The sequence below is a fragment of the Equus caballus genome, chromosome 26, assembly GCF_041296265.1.
Source record: "Equus caballus isolate H_3958 breed thoroughbred chromosome 26, TB-T2T, whole genome shotgun sequence".
NCBI classification, from domain to species: domain Eukaryota; kingdom Metazoa; phylum Chordata; class Mammalia; order Perissodactyla; family Equidae; genus Equus; species Equus caballus.
This window is the reverse complement of record NC_091709.1, coordinates 18,798,033-18,820,564: the sequence shown is the minus strand read 5'-3', so window position 1 is coordinate 18,820,564 and position 22,532 is coordinate 18,798,033. Positions and strand designations below refer to the sequence as shown.

General features: G+C 35.1%; 1 protein-coding gene across 36 annotated transcripts in view; it reads left to right on the top strand.

Moving 5' to 3' along the window:
- The window catches only part of ROBO2 (roundabout guidance receptor 2), a 1,555,999-nt gene that overhangs the window by 1,415,071 nt on the left and 118,396 nt on the right, over positions 1–22,532 (top strand). For 18 of the 36 annotated variants that reach the window (XM_070252251.1, XM_070252273.1, XM_023630104.2 and 15 more), the window contains 2 exons: positions 14,068–14,195; positions 18,702–18,713. In XM_070252251.1, coding sequence (XP_070108352.1) covers positions 14,068–14,195; positions 18,702–18,713 — 140 coding nt within the window. The remainder of the gene's footprint in view (positions 1–14,067; positions 14,196–18,701; positions 18,714–22,532) is intronic. The other 18 variants (XM_070252274.1, XM_070252275.1, XM_070252262.1 and 15 more) reach the window with 1 other exon arrangement.

The following is a 22,532-nucleotide window of genomic DNA, read 5'->3' as shown; positions in this document are numbered from 1 at the left end:
TATATTCCTTGCTCATTAAATAGTTGCTGAATTGATAAAACTAGTTAAGAGTGTCTTAATTAGAGAAGTGTCTGAACTTTCGTTTTCAAATAGACCTGCCAACCCACAAGTTAGGTGGCACAGTAAATGATGACAAATGCCTCTATGCAGCTGTGTTGAATTTCTAAATTATTGCTTAAGAACATTTCATGAAGAAGTCTCTTTGGGAAGAAGGAAAGAAGAGAGAGCCTCTTGAATTTTCCACAGCACAGCCCAGGATGGACATCCCTCTGACTCTGTGCCCCTGCCCGCCCTTGATAACTCAGCTAGTGCTCACTTTGAATACTGAGGAAGGAGACTTCTTGAAGTTTGTCCAGCAAAGACCACAAAGCCACTAAATAGATGGCATGTTCATAAATCCATTTTACCCAAAATTTGCCCTCCTTTACTATACAGAGTTCATTCATGACCCCGGAGTGCTAGACGAATGGGAGCCGCCTGTCAAAGAACTTCTGGTCTGAGCTTTGAGTTTCTGTGGATGCTTATGGATTTAATTCCTAACATCCTTTTCTAAAAGGACTTCAAGTTGGGATTAATTTCTAACCAAACAGACAACTGTGAGATATATTTACTTTTCCAAATCTGATGTTGCAATTCCTAGTCCTATTGTAAAACCAAATCGTCTTAAATGAATTTAAGCCAATAAAATAATTCTTTCTAAATTGGAGGATAATGTAACCTGCATCCACCATGTTATGTGTTCCAATATGAATTAAGTGTGATATGTTTGGATTTATTACCATAAATTTTCATGTTCTAATTAGTTGAAAAACATTGCAAATAATACTTGCAATATTTTTTAAAGTATTTGAAAATAATACATTTAAGGGATTGTGGAAATTATTTTGTTTGAATAATCTATTAAAAGCTAGTAGAAAAATTACCATAAGGAAGGTTGCATACTAAAGACAGCAATAGAAATAATTAAATATTTCTTTCTGATATTATGAACCAAAGGCAAATCCTCACATATCTAGAATGGTTTGAATTTGACCTTATATGTGTATGGATGGAAGTAGTACATGATTTATTTATACATACACACACACATACACACAATCACATTTAATCTCTAAACTTTTAAGAGGTTTACATTTAGTGAAAAGTAGAATAACTATGGGGTGATACTAAAAATTCTCTGCAGTTTTCAAAGCAATAACGTAATTATCAGTGTTAAGTCAGTGCCCTATCTGTACATAATAGCCCCCCCAAAAATAATAGTCTAATACTAAAAAAAAATACTGTTTGTCAGGAATAATGAATATCATGCAAATAATAAAAGAATATAGTTCTAATTATAAAATTGTGGTGTTAAGCCCTTTGATGTTAATGTTTGATATTAATGAAGGATTATCAGTGATGAAAGATATGTATAATTTTTATCATGTAGTTTTTATCTTAATATTAATTTTTACCTTAAACTTTCTGGACCTCACATTTTTATTGCTGCTGTAGGTCAATCTTGAATTTCTTTATCTAGGCAACAGGTGTACATGTGGTTTCCAGGTTAAACCACAGAACAGGGATAGGTGTGAGCAAGGCTGTTCTCCTTTGAAGTATAGATTGCTCTGGGGCCTTGTGCAATGTGGTCTTAATTGTGGTGATAGTCGATGATTGGAAGGAATTGAACACAGAGAAAATGCTTTGAAATGAAAAATGATAAGTAGAAGGTACAATTTAAACAAACCCAGAGTCAAAGTTCAGGGAGCTAAAATAATGTGATTCTTAAAGCTCAAAATATGCCCTGTGTTGTCCACAGCCCCTCCATTGTACACTTGGTGTTTTGTTATCAGCAGTTTGATACTGATGAAAGGATACCCGCTTCCTCTTTCTGCATACATATAGCATTCGTTTATTCCTTCATGATCAAATTGATCTTGAGTGCCTACTAGGTTCAATTCACTGTGAACAACAGTGACATGGCCATGCCTTTATGGAGTGTAAAATCTGGAAGAGTCAGTATACTAAACAAATTAATCTTGTGTCAAGATGAGCAGAAGTAGTTGGCTAAAGAGAGAGAGAGTTGGAGAGGTACAGAGAAAATTCCAGATGTGAGGACGCAGCATATGCAGAGAGGCAGAGGCAGGAGAGAGCCTGAAAATTCTGGAGTATAGTTGAGGGCTGGAGTGTAAGGGAGACAATGGTGCAAGAAGGGCCTGGAGAGGTGAGCAGAGACCAGGATAGGAAGGATAGGCCAGGTCAGAAGTTTGGACTTGTCTCTAGAGAGCCAGTCAAGGGTAAACTGAAGCATTTATTAGGCTACTGTTAGTATATAAAGAAGATGGTGAGCTGTTAATACATAATTGGTGTTTTGCCAGGCAAGTGCAACAGAAGGGCAGTGAAACAAGAAAAGTGAGGATATTGGCAAGCAACTTATGGACCACAGAATCTAAGGATAAAGAAAAAAATGATCTTACAAAGGGTTGATAGAGAAAAACGGAGAAAGAAGTTCAGTTTGTAAACTGATTAACAGAGTAGGAAACATCCGAGTTATGGCAGGATCAGACACTGGAACTTCAGATTTCAAAAGCAGAGCCATTCCAGTTGAAGACAGTGTCCAGGATCTTGCTCTGAGACAACGGCCGAAGGGAGATGGAGACGATATCACTGAAGGAGGAGACGTGAGTGCAGTGAGGGGCAGCTGTGGAAAATCCCAGGTGACAATTATTGGGCATTTACTACATGCCAGGTTCAGGGGTCAACACTCTAAATATATTAACCCATTTAATCCTAACAACGGCCCTATGAAATAGTTCCTATTAATTATCATATTTTCTAGAAAGGAAGAAATTCTAAAGCTCCCATTTGAAAACTGGATGGCATGATTCCTATTCAATGGAATGAGGCTTTGTTTTGCTTTATTTTCATGAGAGAGGATAAGTAACTCATTTAAAAAATATTTATTGAGGGGCCTGGCCCAGTGGTGTAGTAGTTAGGTTTGCACTCTCTGCTTCAGCAGCCCAGGGTTCACGGGTTTGGATCCTGGGCACAGACCTACACACAGTTCATCAAGCCATGTTGCGGCCAAGTGCCACATACGAAATAGAGAATGATTGGTACAAATGTTAGCTCAGCAACAATCTTCCCCAAGCAAAAAGAGGAAGATTGGTAATAGATGTTAGCTCAGGGCTAATCTTCCTAACCAAAAAAAAAAAAAAAATATTGAGTAACTACTCCATGGCAGGACTAATTGTTTGGAATGGCAGGGAGGATGCTCCCCACTTCCCCTCTTCCCCCATGCTTGTGTCAACTGTCAGGAAAGAGCCAGATTTCCATTTAAGCATGGAGGTGAAGGTAAAAATCTGAGAATGATAAAGGTTAAGGAAGTTTTACAAATTAGCAAACAGGTAGTTTAGAAGGCACATTGAAAAATTTTGTGAGAGGTATCAGAAGAAACAAAGCTCACTGCAGAGGAGGTGAAAAATGAAAGAATAAGATAACAGGTGAAGGTAGAAATGGGCGGTGACCAAGGACAGCAGGCTGTGATCTTCACAGTTGTTCACAAATTTGCCAAGAGAGTTAATCCCTGGTGTCCCCACTGTCTGTCATAGGAGGAGAGACGAGGGCACTGAAAAGACAGCCACAGCTTCTGCTTTGGGCTGAGCGGGGTGCTTTGGCCTCTCTGGAAGGGCTCAGCTGCAGTTGGGTATAATTGCCCAGGTCCAGAGAGAGGCTCTGGTTCTGAGGTGGTGGGTGTCCAGGATCTCTGGCAGTGGTCTTTTGGGCCTGCTTACCCAATTATCTGAAATCTGCATGTCATTATGTCAACTGTTGTTATCCTATTGTGGGTATTTTTAAACATCTTTTTTGCTTGTTTGTTTTCTCTTAGCTTTTTAGTTGGAAGATGCCCTGTTCTCTCAGCTGTGCGAAAGGGAGACTAGAGAAGGGGTTTTCCATCGACGGGTCAGGCTGACAAGGAGGGAGCCACACAAGGATAGCATTTAGGAAAAGCTAAGAGAGTCTAAAATAGTATTGGTTAATTAAGACAGAGTCAAAATGCTGCCATATTTCAGGTTTCATTTTGGCTTTCAGTAGGGCCTTCTAGAACAAAACAGCAAATTCTCTTCAGAGATCACCTTACCCCCTACTATTTCCCCGCAAATTTAATCTCCCAAGATTTTTGTTTCCTTTCCTTTTACAATGAATGTTACATTAATTTTCTTTCTTTGGTGTTTTTTTTTTTTTTTTTGAGGAAGACTAGCCCTGAGCTAACATCTGCTGCCAATCGTCCTCTTTTTGCTGAGGAAGACTGGCCCTGAGCTAACATCCATGCCCATCTTCCTCTACTTTATATGTGGGATGCCTGCCACAGCATGACTTGACAAGCGGTGCCATGTCCGCACCTGGGATCTTAACTGGCAAACCTTGGGCCGCTGAAGCGGACCATGCGAACTTAACCACTGTGCCACTGGGTCGGCCCTTTAATTTTCATTTTTAAAAGGTTACCTGTCTTTCATGCAGCTCAGATGCGCTGCCCAGAAATGCTTGTGACCTGAACTCTGAAAGACTAGGTAAATATTCGTTCACCCAAAGTCTAAACATTAGGCTGCATTGTAATTGTAGATAAAAAGAAGAATGTGATGCAGGTTAGCTATAGAATATAAAAACTTGACTCAGTATCCCTTTGCCAGCAAAATAATGGTCTATTGTGCTCATTTTCGGGTCACAGACCTCAACTGTGATTTAAGAGCTTGATGTTAGGATATACCTTAAATGTTAAATATTAAGAAAATATCACCTGGTATTTAGGTTGCCAAGAAGTGCTTACGTGAATTTCAATAGAGTTTCAAGTGTTGTCTGTGGAAGGATTTTGTTTGAAAAATAGTAAGCAGATATTGCCTTAGTTGTATATTTAGTTGTGGGTCCTTCTAGTTGAGCTATGTGGGACGCCGACCCAGTATGGCTTGATCAGCCGTGCTAGGTCCATGCCTAGGATCCGAACCGGTAAAACCCCAGCCTACGGAAGCAGAACGGGCAAACCCAATCACTCCGCCACGGGCCTGGGCCGCTGGAATGCCCGTTATTGCAGACCTTTTTTTTCTGAAAGAGTCTAAAAGGTGTAGCATGATCTTCAGCTGTTTGGATTGAGTGCAACTTTTTGAAAATTGAAAACAAACTTTTCAAGTCTCTCTCAAAGGAAAAACACATTTACTTGCATAGACATTAAATGTTTTCAGGTTTCCTAGTTTTTACTGTTGGCCAACTTAATGATTAATAAAGCAGATACGTAGTAAAATTTCAAGTGCTAATTCAAAACACTTGTTCTAGAATTGGAGCCAGACATCCCAGAGCAAGAAGTAGTAGGTGATTTCAAAAACTAAAAATGTTGAGAAAATAAATTTCCTTCCTTGAAAAACAAAGGTGCTTGTGAGATGCGAATGGCCATTCAGGAAGTTTTATTGTGTAGAACCCTCTCGTAATTCAAACAGGGCCAAGAGATACACAGGCTTGAACTAAACATGGGAAAATTCCACTTTATAATAGAAATTGTGGTGTATTTTCTTTCATTCTTTTCTCCTCCCAAACTGTAAACCAAATTGTAAAGCCATTGTGGAAGGCTTGGAGGGGGAGGTCCCTAAATTACCTGAGTTATATTCACAAAAGCGAGGAAATCATGAGGAATTTCTACCTTAGAAGCTTAACAAGGATCAGGGACTGCAAAGTATGAGAAATGTATGAAATGTGTTTATGTTATAAAATTTTGCCAGTTTTCAAAAATCTTGTTTGATATTTTCAAAGTAAATTTAGATTTACAGGAAAGCTGCCCACTAGCTATGAAAGAAGTTTTCTTGAGGAAGAAGAAATAAGTTCGATTTTTTCATGTACATTTGGGAGTGATTTTAGAGTATAGTATTCTGTTCCTTAAAAAAGGAATAATATTTTCTCTTTTGAAACACTTACAAGGTTATTCATTAAATAGATCACACACAAACAGAACCTTGCATACAAACTGTTGTTTTAAGCATTAAAATAAATTTATTTTGTTTTGTTTATTATTTCACTGAACAGACAGTAATGGTTTTGACACAATTCAGTTTCCTTTTCCTTTTTTTTCCTTTGGGAAGAAAACAACACAAAAACCAGAGCTTCTTTGCCCACTTTGTCACAGCTGCTTACCGATCAATCTCCATTCACGGGACAGCGATGACGGCACATGCTGTCCGGGGGCTGGATCTGGTTGGCTTTCATTTTTCAGCAGTGTTTCATATCAGAAAAAAAAGGTATATTTATGGAGGGTACTGTCAGCACATGATTGTACAACTGTCATTAATCAAACCTGGCAGCAACGACTGCCTTTATACAAGTCTGAGACTGGCAGATTTCCCCATCAAAATCATCCAGTTTCCATTAGGAGTTCCTCACCAGTCGTGTTTTCATCTGTTCCCTTTTTTGTTTGTTTTTAGTTAAAGTCAGTGACACTGCCTACAGGTTGATCATATATAATATCATCCCATGTTTTAAAAGTAGCTGTTTTATACCAAAATACGAGCTCGTCATTTAAAATTTATTCCAGACTATTTAAAGAAAGCTAAAAGCACATCAGGGGAAAATTTAAGTGCGTTAGATTGTTTAATAAAAGAATTATTTTAAAGTGTGTAGATATCAGTAAGCACATTTATGAACTTTCTAGGGTTACAACTGGTTTTAAGTAATATTGAGAAAAATATTGATAAAGTCAGTTTGTAGTGTTTTTGAAACTCTGACACAAACTCACCGATACCAAAATATTTGCCTTCCCAATGCGCACGCACACAGCACATGAAACACACACATCACTTGGAAGGAGCGTGCTGCTCTCTGTTAGAAAAATAAATGTACCGGCTGCAGAGGACATTGATTGCAGTTCCTTTATGACCTGAGACAACAATCTCAGCATCTTCTTCTGTAAAATGGTATTTGGAAGTAGGCATTTTCTCTAAGTCATTTATTGTTGTGAAATCATATATTAAACTCCATTGTAAACTGTAAAGATCCTTTAAATATAAAGCACTATTATTCATAATTTTGTATATTCCTCAATGTTTGCTTCCTAGGGAAAAAGGAATATTTCTCCAGTTATGCAATGTAATAGTGTAAAACATCAGTGAGATTACTATTAGGCGTGTACCAGTTTATACAGAAAGAAATACAAGAAATAAGGCCACATTTACTAGACCTGTGGAAATATTTGATGTCTAATTGCTTGTGAAATATGTAGTTTTAGGAGGCAAATTATTGTCTCAGAGAAGTCACGACCCGTTAGCAAAAACAGAGACTAGTGGTAGATGCTCATGACAGTTTTTCCCCTGACTGTAATTGCCTCGCTGTGTGGCCTTGGGAAAGGAACTTCATCGTGTTTTGCCTCAGATGACCTAAATATGAAATAATGAATGAGCCAAATAGGTACTTCTTCCTGGGCTTTGAAGTGTTTTACACATAATTTCTTTAAAATCAGTCCTAGTATTTCTTAAGTTTTTGCAGTTAAGGGCTAATTTGGTCAGAGTTGTGTCTATCATTTCTCTGACCTGAGATGCTTTTATTATGAAAATTTGTAAAGATACCACGATGTGCTTGAGTCTCCTGGGTTTGTCAGGATCCTGTGAGAGTCAGGCTAGAAATTGGCACGGTGGTTCAGTGGTGTTGGAAGGAAGAGTCGCGTCTCCTGTTGTACAGGGCACAGTTGTATTAAACTTGTTGGATAGGCAGTGTGATGAAGGAGAAAGATGTGTACTTTGAATAAGACAGACCTCAATTTGAATATCTACATTTGTATGTGCAAATGTCAAAATTTTAAATAGTATCAATTATTCCAATAATTTAAAAATATTAGCAAGCCAAGACACAGAAACACACACACACACACACACACACACACACACCCCTTCCCTTCATGCAGATTTTGGCCCACAAGCAACCAAATTGCGATTATGAATTTATAGTATCTAGTGTAAATTTCTGTGCCCAGACCATGAGGCCTGAATTCTAATAACAACTCAGCCACTAAAAGCTTAATTGTGATATTAGCCATTTATTCATTGAACACATTAAGGAAAAATTTGTGAGAGCAGCTGCCATTTTGGTAGTATATCCTCTGCTTACATTAATTTCCCTTTATAGATTCAAACATCATGTTTTTTCTTAAATTGTATCTTTATGCTGTCTCTTGGTAGAAAGTTGTTATCTCTGTAATATATAGTTGATGAAGAATGTGTCAGGAGATTCTAGATTCCAATATAGTCTAACCTTTTGATACCAATGAATGCCAGGGCTCTGGATAACAAAGTGCTATTTTTCTAATCTTAAAATTAGGACATTAGACTAGGCTCAATAATTTTTCAATTCTTTGCCATGTCTCGGAATTTATAATCTGCTAGTTTCTTGGAATAACCAATTTCCTTTTTTAAAAAATAATTACATAGTTTTTTTATTCCTTTTATCTCAGAGGTATTTTATTTAGGTTTCAAGTGTTCTCCTCTAATATTGATATTTTGGGATTTGCTGAATATTTCCACGTTCACTGATTCATGTTCTTCCTGGTTTTTTAGACTTAAGTAATATTCTTTTGAAGTTATTATTTTTACACATGAAGAGTTCAAATTCAGGTGTGTATCTTTTCCAGTTATGTCTGCAATTCTTTTCTTCATAAACAGGGAGTAAAATTGAACAAAATATCCCAGATTCTGCCACACCATATTTTATAAAAGTGTAAGAACAAGTTATGTGGTTTGTTTCCATGTTAAATTTTGTATGCCTAAATTTTCTAATTTTTAAAATGGAGGAAAGAATATCTTTCCTCCTTACCTACCAGAATTTCTATGAGGATAAATTAAAGAATAAGTAATTATGTATTAAATATCCTGAGTTCTTAGATTTACAGTATTATATCTATGTCAATTTAACCTACATTTCAGAGCCAACTTCTGGTGATTAAACCTAACAACATTACTTTGTTTCTTGATATAATAGAGTGGTATATTTCAAATTAGTTAATCTTTCAGTTCTTGTACAATTACTTTACTAGTAACCGTGCTGTTAAAGAACTACAGAAGAATTTCAAGCACTTGTTGGGTGGTTCATTGTTCATTCAATAAGTTTTCATTAAGCACATCAAAGATCTCAGGTGCTGTGTGGTGGGGCTTGAGGTATATAGTTTGGAACAAGAAAGAACCACTTCTTGTTGCATGGAGCACATACGGTTTTAGAAAGATAATAAACAGGCAAACCAAAAATTGGATAGAGCTATGTGCTTTAAAGAAGATAAAAAGTATCAAAAGTAACAAAAGAAATTTGAAAACAAAAAATAAAAGGAAATAAAAGTAATTTAAAAGTAACTGATGGGCAGAAAGCTAGTTCACATTATTTGAACAGGAAAGAGAAATTTGAGGGATTATTTGGGTTATCTTGAAAGTCAAGAAGGATCAGCAATGGGAAATGTAGGGGAAGAGCATTCCATGAAGTTGCAACAGTAGTACAAAGACACAGTGGTAACGAAGTAGTGATGTTAAACAAGGAAAAGAAGGACCATGTGATTAGAAGAGGGTGAACATGAAGTTGGACAGATAGGCAAGGAACAGATTATCTAAAACCTTAAAGACCATATAAATAGGTTTTATTCTAGGTGTTTGAATGAGAAACCATTAGATCATTTCAAACAGTGGAATGACATAAGTCTACTTAGGTATATTAGTCACTGAATTTGTATCGATGCTTTTCACTCTCCTTAAAAACCCTTAGATTATATAACTGCTATTACATTATACAGGTTGTTGTTGTTAGAAATAATTGAACTAAAAATGAGATAAATCATGGGAAAGCCAAAATTCAAAAGTCTGTCTTGCAGGAGAAAGAGTATACTTTTCTGGTTGGTACAAGGAGTAGTAGCATTAGTAGAAACTCCTGGAAGAAATGCTTGTCTTATCATATGTTGAAGATCTTCTAAAAAGATTCTGAGCACCCCAATATCTGAGAATCCTCAAAGTCTGTTTGTTTTTGTTTGTTTTTAAATTCAACACTCCTGTGTGATGTGACCCAGCCGGACTAGTGTACTGAAGGAGGTATTTCTAATTGGGAAAAGACAGCTTGGTCCTCAGAAATGTGTGCATATCAAATCTTGGGACTGAGGAAATGTGTCTCCTGGCTGGAGAAAGTCTTAGAGGTAGTTCTGATCTACCCTCATCCCTTCCAGCCGAAAATCATTTCACTAGGCTCGAAGCTCTATGAAGGCATGCATCCCCAACTTTTAAGGCAGTGCCTGGCATTCAGGAGACATGCCATAAGTATTTATTAAATAAAATAATTAAATCTTCATTATAATCTCAAATTTCAGTGCTCTTCAAGGGGAAATTGAAGTGAGACAATGCTAAATGGGCATCTACTAATTCCTATAAGCCATGCTATGCACTTTATATGCAAGAGCATTAAAAATTATCGCCCAAAACTTCTCTCTACTCCAAAGCTTACCTGTTTCATTGCAAATGGGCACATTACCTGCGTAGATGTGCTCTGTACCTAGTTGGAACCCTATTAAGTATTCCAACAAGAATCTCCATACCGCCAGATCATTATCTTTATCCAGAGTTTTTCGACCTGTATCTGAAATCCTGTTCTATAGTTAGAAAAAATGTAGATTTACTATTTGCTTGTAATGGCTTAGTATCTTTAAGTGGTATGCTATTTTATTAGTAGCTAAGATGAACTCAATTTATTCCTCCCAAGCAATATTTCATTTTTTATTTTTCCTATGGAAACAAAGCTTACAATCATAGAGTAGAACGCACAATTATTTGTATCCTTGATCAGGGAACTCTTAATAAACAAAAGCCAACTTAAAAAAGTATATATGTGAATACTGTATCATATTTTATAATGTATGATGATATATAACATATATATGGTGATACATAATATATGATGATACTTAATATATGGTGCAGTGTTTTAAATTTCTGTTTTTAGTTTTCTTTCATGCTCCTTACAAAAACATAAGAAATCTCAGCAAGTCATATTTCAGGCTTATTTGGGGTTTGAATATTATGTAATCTGCAATTTTTAATTAAACACTTTTTTTTTTACTAAAGTAAGATATAAATGGCTCTCACATTGTATGTATCCCGTGTCTTGTTGCCTATATGATGAATTTATCTAATCTGAAGTAAAATTTTGCCAGAAGTTATAACTGTTTGCTGAATGTGAAATTATATTTTTATCCAAATAATGTAGATAATGTGGCTTTTATGTCTTAAGTTAGCATTTAAAAATTAAACTAGGTATTTCACTGTGAAGAAGGGGTACTCACAGAGCAGGAAAAGTGCCAGGTTGAGAGTCAGGGTTTGAGGTTTGAATTCTGGCTTTTCTCTTTAGTAGTAAAATGACTTTGAGTGAATCATTTCACTTGACTAAGAATCAGCTTCCTTACCTGTAAAATGACAGCGTCTGATTTAGAGGATGCTATGCACTAATGTGTATGAATCTTTTTTTTAACTGTGAGACAATATACAATTTCTGATTTTTTGTTCTTCAGTGACAAATCAGAAATAATGTACAATTTAAGTATCTTTTATTAACTTAGAGTGATGATCCAGAAAGGACTTTAGACCATCAGGTTTATCTTCCCCCCTTTTGGCTTCTGGGAAAACTCAGAGAGCGCTGAAGAGACTTCCCTAAAGTCAAACAAGAACCAATGACAAAGCCATGGCCAGAATTCAGTTTCTTGAGATAAATTAGAAATGCCTGCAAAATGCATTATTTTTATTCAATGTTTGTATCTTAGAGCTAAGCATGTCATGCAGAGCATAAGCCAACTGTAGGGAAGATTATTCTTGTTAGACTTTGAATATATCACCAGCAACGTTTCTGAAGCCATCATCAAAATAATTATTTCTCACTTTTTTAATCGACAGAGTTAAGCAGAGAACATTTCTGTGGACTGTTACTCCTTTATGCATCAGAACCCAGTACTTGCACTAAACTGTAAATATAGCCCATAAGGGAGCCCTAAGAGTTAAATATGACAATGGTGCAGCCTTGCCATCATTCACATTTGGTTCATCCTTATATCAGCAAGAAACAGGATATTCATCATCTGTTCAACCAATATTTCTTGAGCTCCTAGTAGGTGTAATAAAAATAGCTAACCTGTATTGTGCTTTCTGTGTGCCAGTTTTACACACTTTATACACAATGTCTCCTTTAAAGCTCACATCTACTCCCTGAGATAGGTGTTATTATTAGCACCATTTAGCTAATGAGGGAATTAAGACCCAGAGAAATGATCTTGCCCACCATTACAAGCCTAGGAGGAGGTAGAGCCTACGATTAAAACTCTGGTCATTGGCTCCCAGAGTGTGTGCTCTTAACCGCTGGTTGTGCTACTGCATGTTAAAAGCTCTTTGTTGGGGGCTGTGGAAATGGCAGTGAGTGCAACAGACAGGATCTTTGCCTTCATCAAAATAGAGAAGAATAGAAAACATCACACAAGTGCAGAATGATTGGTGTAGCCGTAAGTTTGGAGGAGAGAGTAATCATAGTTTTCTGGTATAGTAAGGGATAGCTTCCAAAAAGAGCAGTGGATAAGGCTTTCCTAAAGACTTACGACATTGTAAATCAGCAGAAGTTTAACCCAAAACATGCAGACAGAAATGTAACCACCGTAACTAGAAGACAGAGAAGCGTGGATGGTTAAGTTTATTTGGTATGATTGGTTTATAGACATTGCTTTTTGCCAGGCAAACTTCTTTAAAGCAGAAGTATCATTAAATCCTGTAATAAAGTTAAGCTGTGTTGTTATTCCTGTAGCTAAAGCCAAAAGTAGAAGAATCTGATTATGGTAGTCATCAAGGCAAGCCTAAAATGTTTGTTTTTGTCCTAAAAGCAATAGAAAATCATAGCTAGTTGTGAGCAGATAGAACCAATTAAAGTAATATTTTGGAAATACGAATTTAACTGTGTGGTATGTAGGAGGAAGAGAGACAATGTGATCATTCAGAAGCTGTTGCAAAAATGTGTGTGTGAAATAACAAAGACCATCATGAGAAAATCAAGAGGAAAGATCAGATAAGAAAAGATAATAGCTTCATTATTTTGTTTGTAATTGTAATTTCTTGGAATCTAATAAGAGTGTATTCTTATGCAAGTACTTCAAAATATTCATGTGAAAATTTTAGAATTTTTTCTGAACTAGTCTGTTCATCTACTTATCAAAAAAATAGATGTGAGGGGCTGACCTGGTGGCGCGGCAGTTAAGTTCGCACGTTCCGCTTCTCGGCGGCCTGGGGTTTGCCGGTTCGGATCCCGGGTGCAGACAGGGCACCGCTTGGCACACCATGCTGTGGTAGGCGTCCCACATATAAAGCAGAGGAAGATGGGCACGGATGTTAGCTCAGGGCCAGGCTTCCTCAGCAAAAAGAGGAGGACTGGCAGTAGTTAGCTCAGGGCTGATCTTCCTCAAAAAAACAAAATAGATGTGAAACAATAAATGTGTGAGAAAGAGCTGAGGATGTGTATTTCCAGGAATCCCTCCAAGGCATGGTAATCTTTTAAGAGTTAATATTGCTACTTTAAAAAATCATTACGCTTTCTTAATTCTTTTAACCAATGTCTATTTTGTCATTTTGCCAACAAATAAGAGAAAAATGTTCTTGTTTAACGTATTTCAGCTCCTTTGTATTCCAGATGCCTAAAAATATAAATCATATATTTGAATGCATGTAACTTACAAAATGATAGAAGGTAACTCACCAAGAAACTATCTAAGAACTACCAAAAAAATTAAAGTTTTAATAATGCCTTTGATAGTTAGATGTGTTAAGAGTTGCATACGTACATAAAATATAGGTAATTGATAAGCAGCTGGAGATCAGATATGAAATTAGTGATCCTATTAGCAATGCCTTTAATCTAAACAATTGCACTTTATGGCCGGTCATTGTATGAGTGTGAGTTTTGTTTTAGGTAAAATATAGTATAAAAAGAGAAATATGAAAAAGAATATTTAGTGTTATCTAAATACAACCAATGTTATTTAATAAAACCAATTCATGTTCTACACAGGTATGACATCAAAGATGATTACACACTGAGAATTAAAAAGGCCGTGAGTACTGATGAAGGCACCTACCTGTGTATTGCTGAGAATCGGGTTGGAAAAGTGGAAGCGTCTGCTACGCTCACAGTCCGAGGTAAGAGACTTAAGATGTGAAATATAATTGAAATAACAGACTAATATTTGGTTAAATTGTTAAGTGAACTCACAATCAAAATAATAGCTTACTGTTTTATTATTATATTAAAATGCCTAGATTTTGTGTTCTCTCTATTATTAATTGGAATAAAATTACTTTCAAATTTGTGTTCAAAGGGATGATCATTTGAAGTGATTAGTTTTCATTTAATAAATAATAGCTAATATGATTTAAAAGTAAATCTTAAAAATAGAAAAGATTTACACTAATCATTTACATTTCCATTGCTTTGAACTATTTAAATGTCACTGGTTTCAAAGGTACTCTGTTTTCTGTTTACTAACTTGTCACTTTATACTAGGAGTACTGTTTTGAAATTCTTTTTTATTTCAGCACTCAAAAAAGCAATCTGAAAAAAGCTAACCCTGCTTCCAAAGGTGAAAGATGGATACAAAGGAGCTCCCACATTGAGAAAATCTGATCTAAAGAGTAATTTGTGAAGTCTATTGGCCTTAAATAATTGAAATAGTCAGTGCTGCTTCTGTAATAACTTTTACTTTCTGGGTGTCATGCACTTTCTCAGTCATGGAATAATGTTCATTTATAGACTCCCTGGAATTGCTTATACATGAAAGAAAGGATTACTTAACCCTACAATGAGCTAGAATGAATTAACTGTCTTCCTGGTGGTGCATGTTGATCCACATGAGTAAATTATATAGCCCAGGGTACCAAGTAGCACCATGCAGACTGCAACACTTACTCTTGCCAAGTAGACATTACCCGTGGCATCGTTTACACTCACAGGACTTCAGACAGAGACAGCAAGCGCATCCCTTGCTCAGTCTTTGAACCTTACTTCCACTACCCTAACTGATGCCATCTCCTTTCATCCCTCGTAATAGGAGGTTGGCTGCATGTTTTCATCCAGATCTGAGTTCATCTCACCCTATTTAGTTATACCTCTTAGCCTTGTGCAGCTTTGCTCCCAGAAGTTTCCATAAGATTAGGAGAAAGGTTTGGAGGAATTTGGATTGGCGAGAAATGTGTCAGGGATTCTCAGGTTGGTCCTCCATTTGGCAAGAAAAATGACTTTTGCCAGATCTATGATTTGGACATCAAATTATTAAAAAATGCCATCTTCCTCTAGGTTAACTATTAAGAGACATGTATTCTGGATGCCTGGAAAAATATTGATGATTTCCATACTTCTCAATCACTCCATTCCTATTCCACCTAGTCCTTTCCCCCCCATCCAGATGTTCTAGTGTGAACTCAGATACAAAACAAATTTAGACAAAATTGGCAAGCTAGTTGCTTAAAAACATTTTCATTCCTCATTAGTTAACAGATCTTAAAAAGCTGTGATCATACACTAATCGATATCTATACTGATGATATGTGATCATCTGATAGCCTTTGTAAACTTTTTTACTATATTTAACCTCCACTCTCTGTAGGTGATTATATAAAGTTATATATATTTGTTTGCTTTTATCCAGGCAGCCCCTTGCACAAGCAATTCCCTTGACCAAATTTCCCCCAAAGTTTGTTTGTTTGTTTTTTCTGAAGTGAAAGGAAAAAAAAATAAACAACGAACCAAGTAAATGATCCATTCAAAAAATATTTGCTGACTAAACAAATGGGGAGAAAATGTGAGGAGTTGTTTGTTTGTAGAAGCTGCAGGGTCCTTTTATACTTGAATGCTTGGATGAATGAGACTTGAAGTGTTCTGTTTGCTTTAAAATCTTTCCCAGCTAATTGTTTTCATAATTTGTTGAAAGTTTCAGGTTTAACATTTCATTTAACAAAGCATGCTCTTCATGCATGGCATGTCTGCAGCTAACTTACAAAACTAATAGAAAGAGTTGTTTTTAATAGGATTTTTTTTTTAAATCAGTAAACCTTAAATGATGTCTCCCCTAATCTGTGTCCTGTAGATGGATTAGAGAGTTTAATCTGTGTCGTATGTATTTATCACTCATCTAAGACTGAAACCTCAAAAACAGGGTTAAAAAAAAACCCTCCATAATACAATAGTGTGGGGTAAAATATTGTTTAAAAATGTTTTCTACCATTAGGAAAAGTAGTCGGTATTTTTCTTGCTAAGAGGTTAACTGGAAAAGAGCATATTATCTACGACATTTTTTCTGTCCTCAATTTTCTATGCACATAAATGAAATGTTCAGCCCTTCCCTGGATTGTGTTATTAGAACAGGGTCATCTGACCCAAGAGGCCACATTCATTTTCATCCATTTAATGCAGAGACACAGTTTAGTTTAATTTGCTGATTTTGAAAACCTCCACCTGCTGGTTTTTTTCTTGATGAAATGTTGCTATATAACAAAGATAAGTTTTATTGTGATATTTCTGATAAAATTTTATCATGCTGTACACTTTAGCCAATTGGGGAAAAGGAAAAGGAGTTTTATAGTTAAAATCTGAAAGAGAGATTTACTCAATTGTTTTCCAGTTCAAAAATATGGTGAAAATAGACTATAAAATTAAGCTTAACATCAAATAGCTCCCTTTGCTGAGTAAACAAACGTAAAATTAGAAAGAAAGAATGCTAGGCAATAAACCACCTAGCATTTATATTCTAATCAAATAATTCACAATCTAATAGAACTTTTAAAAATGGTTCCAAAATGAGTTAAGACAAACTGTATATTTGTAAACATAATTTTTTTCCGTTTTTCAGTTGCTCAAATTGGCTTGGCATAAATTACCTTCATTGTAAAAACTATTTTGCTTCTATGGCAATAAAGCCTTAATTTTTTTGGAATTACCCTAGACTAAGTGAAAGAGAAATATGGTTTATTTCTTTAAAACATGACTTCTCACTATGGTTTATTCTTTTTCTCTCTTTAACATCATAGACTCAAAATGCCCTTTTGTTTCTAAAGGAAACATTATGTTTGAGATTCAGTTTGCGGTGGCACCTGAAAAATGCAAATTCAAAAATGAAAGACACAAATCTTTTTCTACTGGATATTGGCAAAATTAAGGGAAATCTTGTCAGTTAGAATAAGGCACAACTTTATGATGTTAGTCTGTTGTCTTGTTCTTGGTAGTTATGTTTGTGTGCTCCCCACACACACAAAAAGAAAGAAATTGTCGTCCGTTGGGCAACTTACTTCTCTTTCTGTTGCTGTGGTGAACACACCACAGACTGTAGGAAACAGTAGAGTGTCACTAAGCTGGAGTTTTCATAGTGCTGTTATAATTGCTTTATTCTTCTTTGAATTGTCTTAATCTCCCCTTTTATTTGTGAATAATATGATAAGACCACAAATCTCGTATAGAGGCAACTTCAGTATTGTTTCAGAGATTGCATAAAGCTAGTCTCATGATGTACTTGTTGAGCGAATGAATGCCTGTAAATATGACTTCAGTGGCTCTATCTATCTCATTATGTCCAACAAGACAACTATCCATAAGTTCCAGAGTCACGTTATGTACAAACTAGCACTTTATCCACTGGGATATGGGTGAAAACGCTTCTTGGTTGAATAAATTTATATTTTGAATGTAAGATTTCAAAAAGTTCAAATTCTGCTAAATATGTTTCTTCTTCATTTGACTAATGGGACCATATGTTCTACATTTGTCCACTGCTTTTATGTAAAGTGGTTTGCTCTCTAAATTGATTTGGCATTCTTCTTTTTAAAGAGAGTATCATTAAGCCCGTGTGTGTCCCTTACAATTTCTGTGCATTAATAACAAGGGCAGCCTATTACCACTGAGTTTAGTGATTGAAACTTATGGTATAATAAAAAAAATAATAATTTGTTGAAGCAGCAGTTTGAAAGCCATTCTCAGTGTGAACAAGAATCAACTTGTCAGTCATTGTTTCCTGCCCTCTGCCAAAAAAAGAAAAAAGCTTAACAGTAGTTAGGGAGCTACTCAGTTGAAATCTCTAAGGATGTTTCAACCTATTTGTTATATTTTCATCCACCCTGTCCACGGATGAAAAGTGATGTGATCTTAACTTATTACTGGCTGAAAAGCAGCGTCAGGGGCTTTTCTGAAGTCCTTGTAATGGTTGTGACTAACCATGCTTAAAATCCAATTGCTATTTAAATCAGACTGTGAGGCCTTCTTTTACTGATACGACATTTGCTAGTCTGTGACTTGAATAGTTATATTCATCAGGTTCTTAGCTTTCGGGTAACACAAGGCTGTTTAACTCTCAAAAGACAAAAGATTTTTGAAATAATGATTATAGTGAGTGATGACAATCAGACTTAAATAAAATATTTCTCACATTGCTTATAGTTAACCCTGGGATGCAAAATAATTATGTTCTTAGAATTATATTTATAATTTTCAGTTTTATCAAACTCAGGCATCCTGTTCGTACTTGAATTATGAGACTGAAATCACTCTGCTGTCCATATTTTGTTGTAACATTACACATCATGCATTCTGATAATTTTCTTTTCTTTCTTTTTTTTTAATTTCTTTTTTATGTTCTCACCACACCATTGTAATGTCTACAGCTCGCCCTGTTGGTAAGTAGCCATCCTTCTATCCATTTAGCATGGCTCTGTACAATGCTTCATAACTCATGCATAGTAGGATTTGACGGAATGAAATTTATTTATTCGCCCATATTAAAACGTTGCTTGAGGGACTGTCTGCTGTAAAAGTTGCTCCTGATCTTTCCATCACTTTGATAAACCATTTTGTGGTGACTTTTGCTACTTAACAGTGAGTAGGTAACAATATTCATGTAAAAGAATATGTGAATGATTAATATTATAAACTGCTAACTTTTCTTGGAGAAAAAACCAATACTTCCTTTTTTCTTATATGTTTAAAATAATCAATTATTAGTTATGTTTGCTATGACTTAAGATAAAGGATTATGAACTAAATTAAGAAATTCTATTACTTTATGCACTTCTTTTATTCTAAGCTGCTTGGAGTCCTCGCTTTTTAAGGGTATTCTTAACTGCTGCATACTTATTATCTGCATGCCTATTTAAACAAAATTTAGCAGAATGCCTCAAGTTATTGTAAGGAGATGCTCACACTAAAAGGAGAAGGGAGGGATGAGCTGTGTTCTTTGGCATGAAAGGTTTGTGATTTTAATATGTCTCATCCTTCATTTGGCTTTGCAAACTTGAAGTTAGCTTGTGCTTGCCATACTTTAAGTGTAAATATTTGTAAATGTTTGGAAGATATAATCTTTTTAAATTCCTTGATTTAATAACCTTTCTGCATCTCTTTTAAAGTTTAGCTTAACCTACTGATAAATGTGTTTAAATAAAAGAAATCTTGGTAATTGTGTTATAAGTAAATGAATAGATGGATGCATAAATGGATGGGTGGGTGAACGAATAAATAAATTTAGTGCATTACTTATTTAATATACCAAGAGACATGGTAATAAGTTATTCAATTTGACACAACTTTATAAATGGTCCATCTAACTTCAAAAGCTTTCTTAATATACTGGCTTGACATTGCTGACATTTGATGTATATTGGCCCAAACTCGTAAGATTTTTTTCCCATTGGTTGAAATGTTAACAAACTTTATTTTTATGTAGTGTATTCTTACATGGATAGTGTACAAAATACAGGTGGTTTCCCAATCTGAATTTATGCTCTGCTGTTTCTGAGCAGTACTGTCTTTGCCGGTTAATATTCCTGAATCTCAGTGACTTTGTCCATAAAATGAAGAGAATAATGCTGAGTTATCAAAGCTGCTGTAGGAACGAATTGGGTTCAAGATTCATCATATATGTGAAAACATTTTGTATGCCAACATTGGTTAACATATTCCTGGTTTTTGAGACATACATTATTTCACATTGTAATATTTTTGAAGTACAGTTATGGCTTACAATTAACTTGAACATAATCTGTTGACTGTTTTTTCTTGACACACAATTATTAAATTGATCATGCTTTTGAGAATTGATGCTAGAAAATTGAATAATATCTTATAATGTTTAAGCCTTATTTTTTGTATTTGTAAGGATTCATATTAATGATAACTTTACATATCTAGGGTATGAAATCTAAAATTAAGAAGTGAATGGGAAAGAATAAGATAATAACTTTGCAAATTAACGGGAAAGTTCACATTTATAGATCTTCATATATGGAGAGCTTATGCCAATAAACTTTGACCACTTGATTTGTATTATTTCACAAGTTCCCAGAACATAGAAAAATATATTAATAATTTCTGATATATTTAATACTCATAAAAAATACATTGATTAGAAATGTGATGAACACAGAGTATTTAGAAGTATTTGTCATCTACAAGGCATTTTAAAGGTTATTTCTGTTTTCTATATTTGTTTGAAATGATTTCTTAAATTCCCATTGGACTGGAGCTAAACAATAGCTTCTTGACACATTGTACTTTATTCTGGGAAAGTCTGTCATTTCATAAATCTATCACAAATGACTTATGACAATGTTCAGACATATGAAGAACTGTACTTTAAACTTGACAACTACTATTAATTTTGGAAACTGAATGTTGGATATGCTTTTATTGGATCACCAAAGAAGAGATTGATAATGAGAAAATTAGTCTGTTTTTCTTCACTTTAACTTTCTATAACAATTTTAATTCAGGAATTACAGATACGTCAACTTTTATTGTAATGTCAGAAAGTATAAATCAAGTAAAATGAAGAAAAATTAAATATTCAAATAATAGAAAATTACATTAATATTAATATTTGTTAGTGGACTAAAACACAAGGTTTTCCACTTTGAAGCTCTTAGCAATAGCATTAAGGGTATTCTACAAAATAGAAGCCATAAAAAGGGAAGAAAATCCAACTTTTAATTTCAGTATAAATTAGGTGAAGAAATACATGCCAGGTATATAAAATTTAGAGAAAATTCAGGAGTAGAACTTATCTAAGTCTTTTGAAAGAAAATTAGAAATGTCTGTGGATTCTGTAATATTTCTAGATTCAGAAACCAATCACTACATTACATACCAGATGAAACGTCTTAGTCTGTGTGGAAAGCCCATTTAGAAATCATTACAAACTCCCAAACTGGGAGTTTTGTTTAAAAGGGTGGCTCTTATGAGCTGCATTTTCAGTTAAAGAATTTCTAAGTCTATACAATTCACGGTTAGAATAAACACCTTCTGGCCTGTAATTCTGAGAGTGTAAGAACAACTATTAATTTAGAGGATAGGAAGTGTGGGAAATTTTACTGAAAGCAGACAATCACATACTTGCCAGTGGAGGAAAGTATTTCACAGATTTCACTTACTCATCTGCACCATCTCAAAAAGAACCCTTTAATCCAACTTCCATGTTTCTGGTTACCACAAAATCTAGACAAATGCCACTTTGATAATTAAAAATCCCCCAGTCCTTTCTGCGGTTTAGACTTTTTCCATACTGTCCCAAAGGCATTCTTTATTTGAGAAGCAAAGCAACAGGGCATAGTTAACAGTGAATGCTGAAATATTCATTTGTTTATTTGGAAAATTCTTATGATGTGGGAACTGACAAAGAAAATGGTCTAAATAGGGATAAATATCTTGCTTCCTATACCCATCTGTCTTATTTTCTTTTGGAAGTCTTTCCCAAGCTTAAAAATAAAAAAGAACATTTATTTTGGAGATGGGCAACACATTTTTTCCTAGCAGCAACTCAAAACATCATGAGTAATTTGGAAAAGAGCTGTCAAATCTACCAGCTGCCTTGCCTGTGAAGCTGAGCCCTTGTCCGTTTTGTGTCTTGTGTACCATATGCTAGATGCTGATTGCCTCCAGTATGGAAACTAAAAACTGAGTATATCAGGTGAAACTTGTTTAAAATATCCAAACAAACTGACAATACACAACTTTATGGAACTTCTAAATATTTCCTAATTTACTGAGTCAAAAGTAAGTTTTCTTTTGATGGAAGAATATAATTGGCCACATGAGAGTTTATTAGTATTGAGAAATGTATATTCTTTGGCAAAATTCCCATCTTTTATTATTGTTATTTGAAAGAAGCAGCCACTATTCTAAACAGAAATCTATAGGGACACATTTTTTCAATCTTTTATTGATTTAAACACAAAATTAAATACATCCTCATTTTAGAAAGTTCTGTTTTGGGTTGAAGTGGAGTTTTGTTACAGCATGCTCTGAAGCGTTGAGGCTGCCAAGAGATCCAATAAAAAGTGAGTGGTTGAAAAGTTCATTCAGGGCAAATTCTAAAGCAGAATTATATTAATTACTTAAAGAAAAATGCAACTGATATTTTCGACTCAACCACTCTCCACCCCACCTTGAAATCTGGAAAATTTAATGTGCTGCCTATAATTGAAGTTAATAGTGGAAGTATTCCA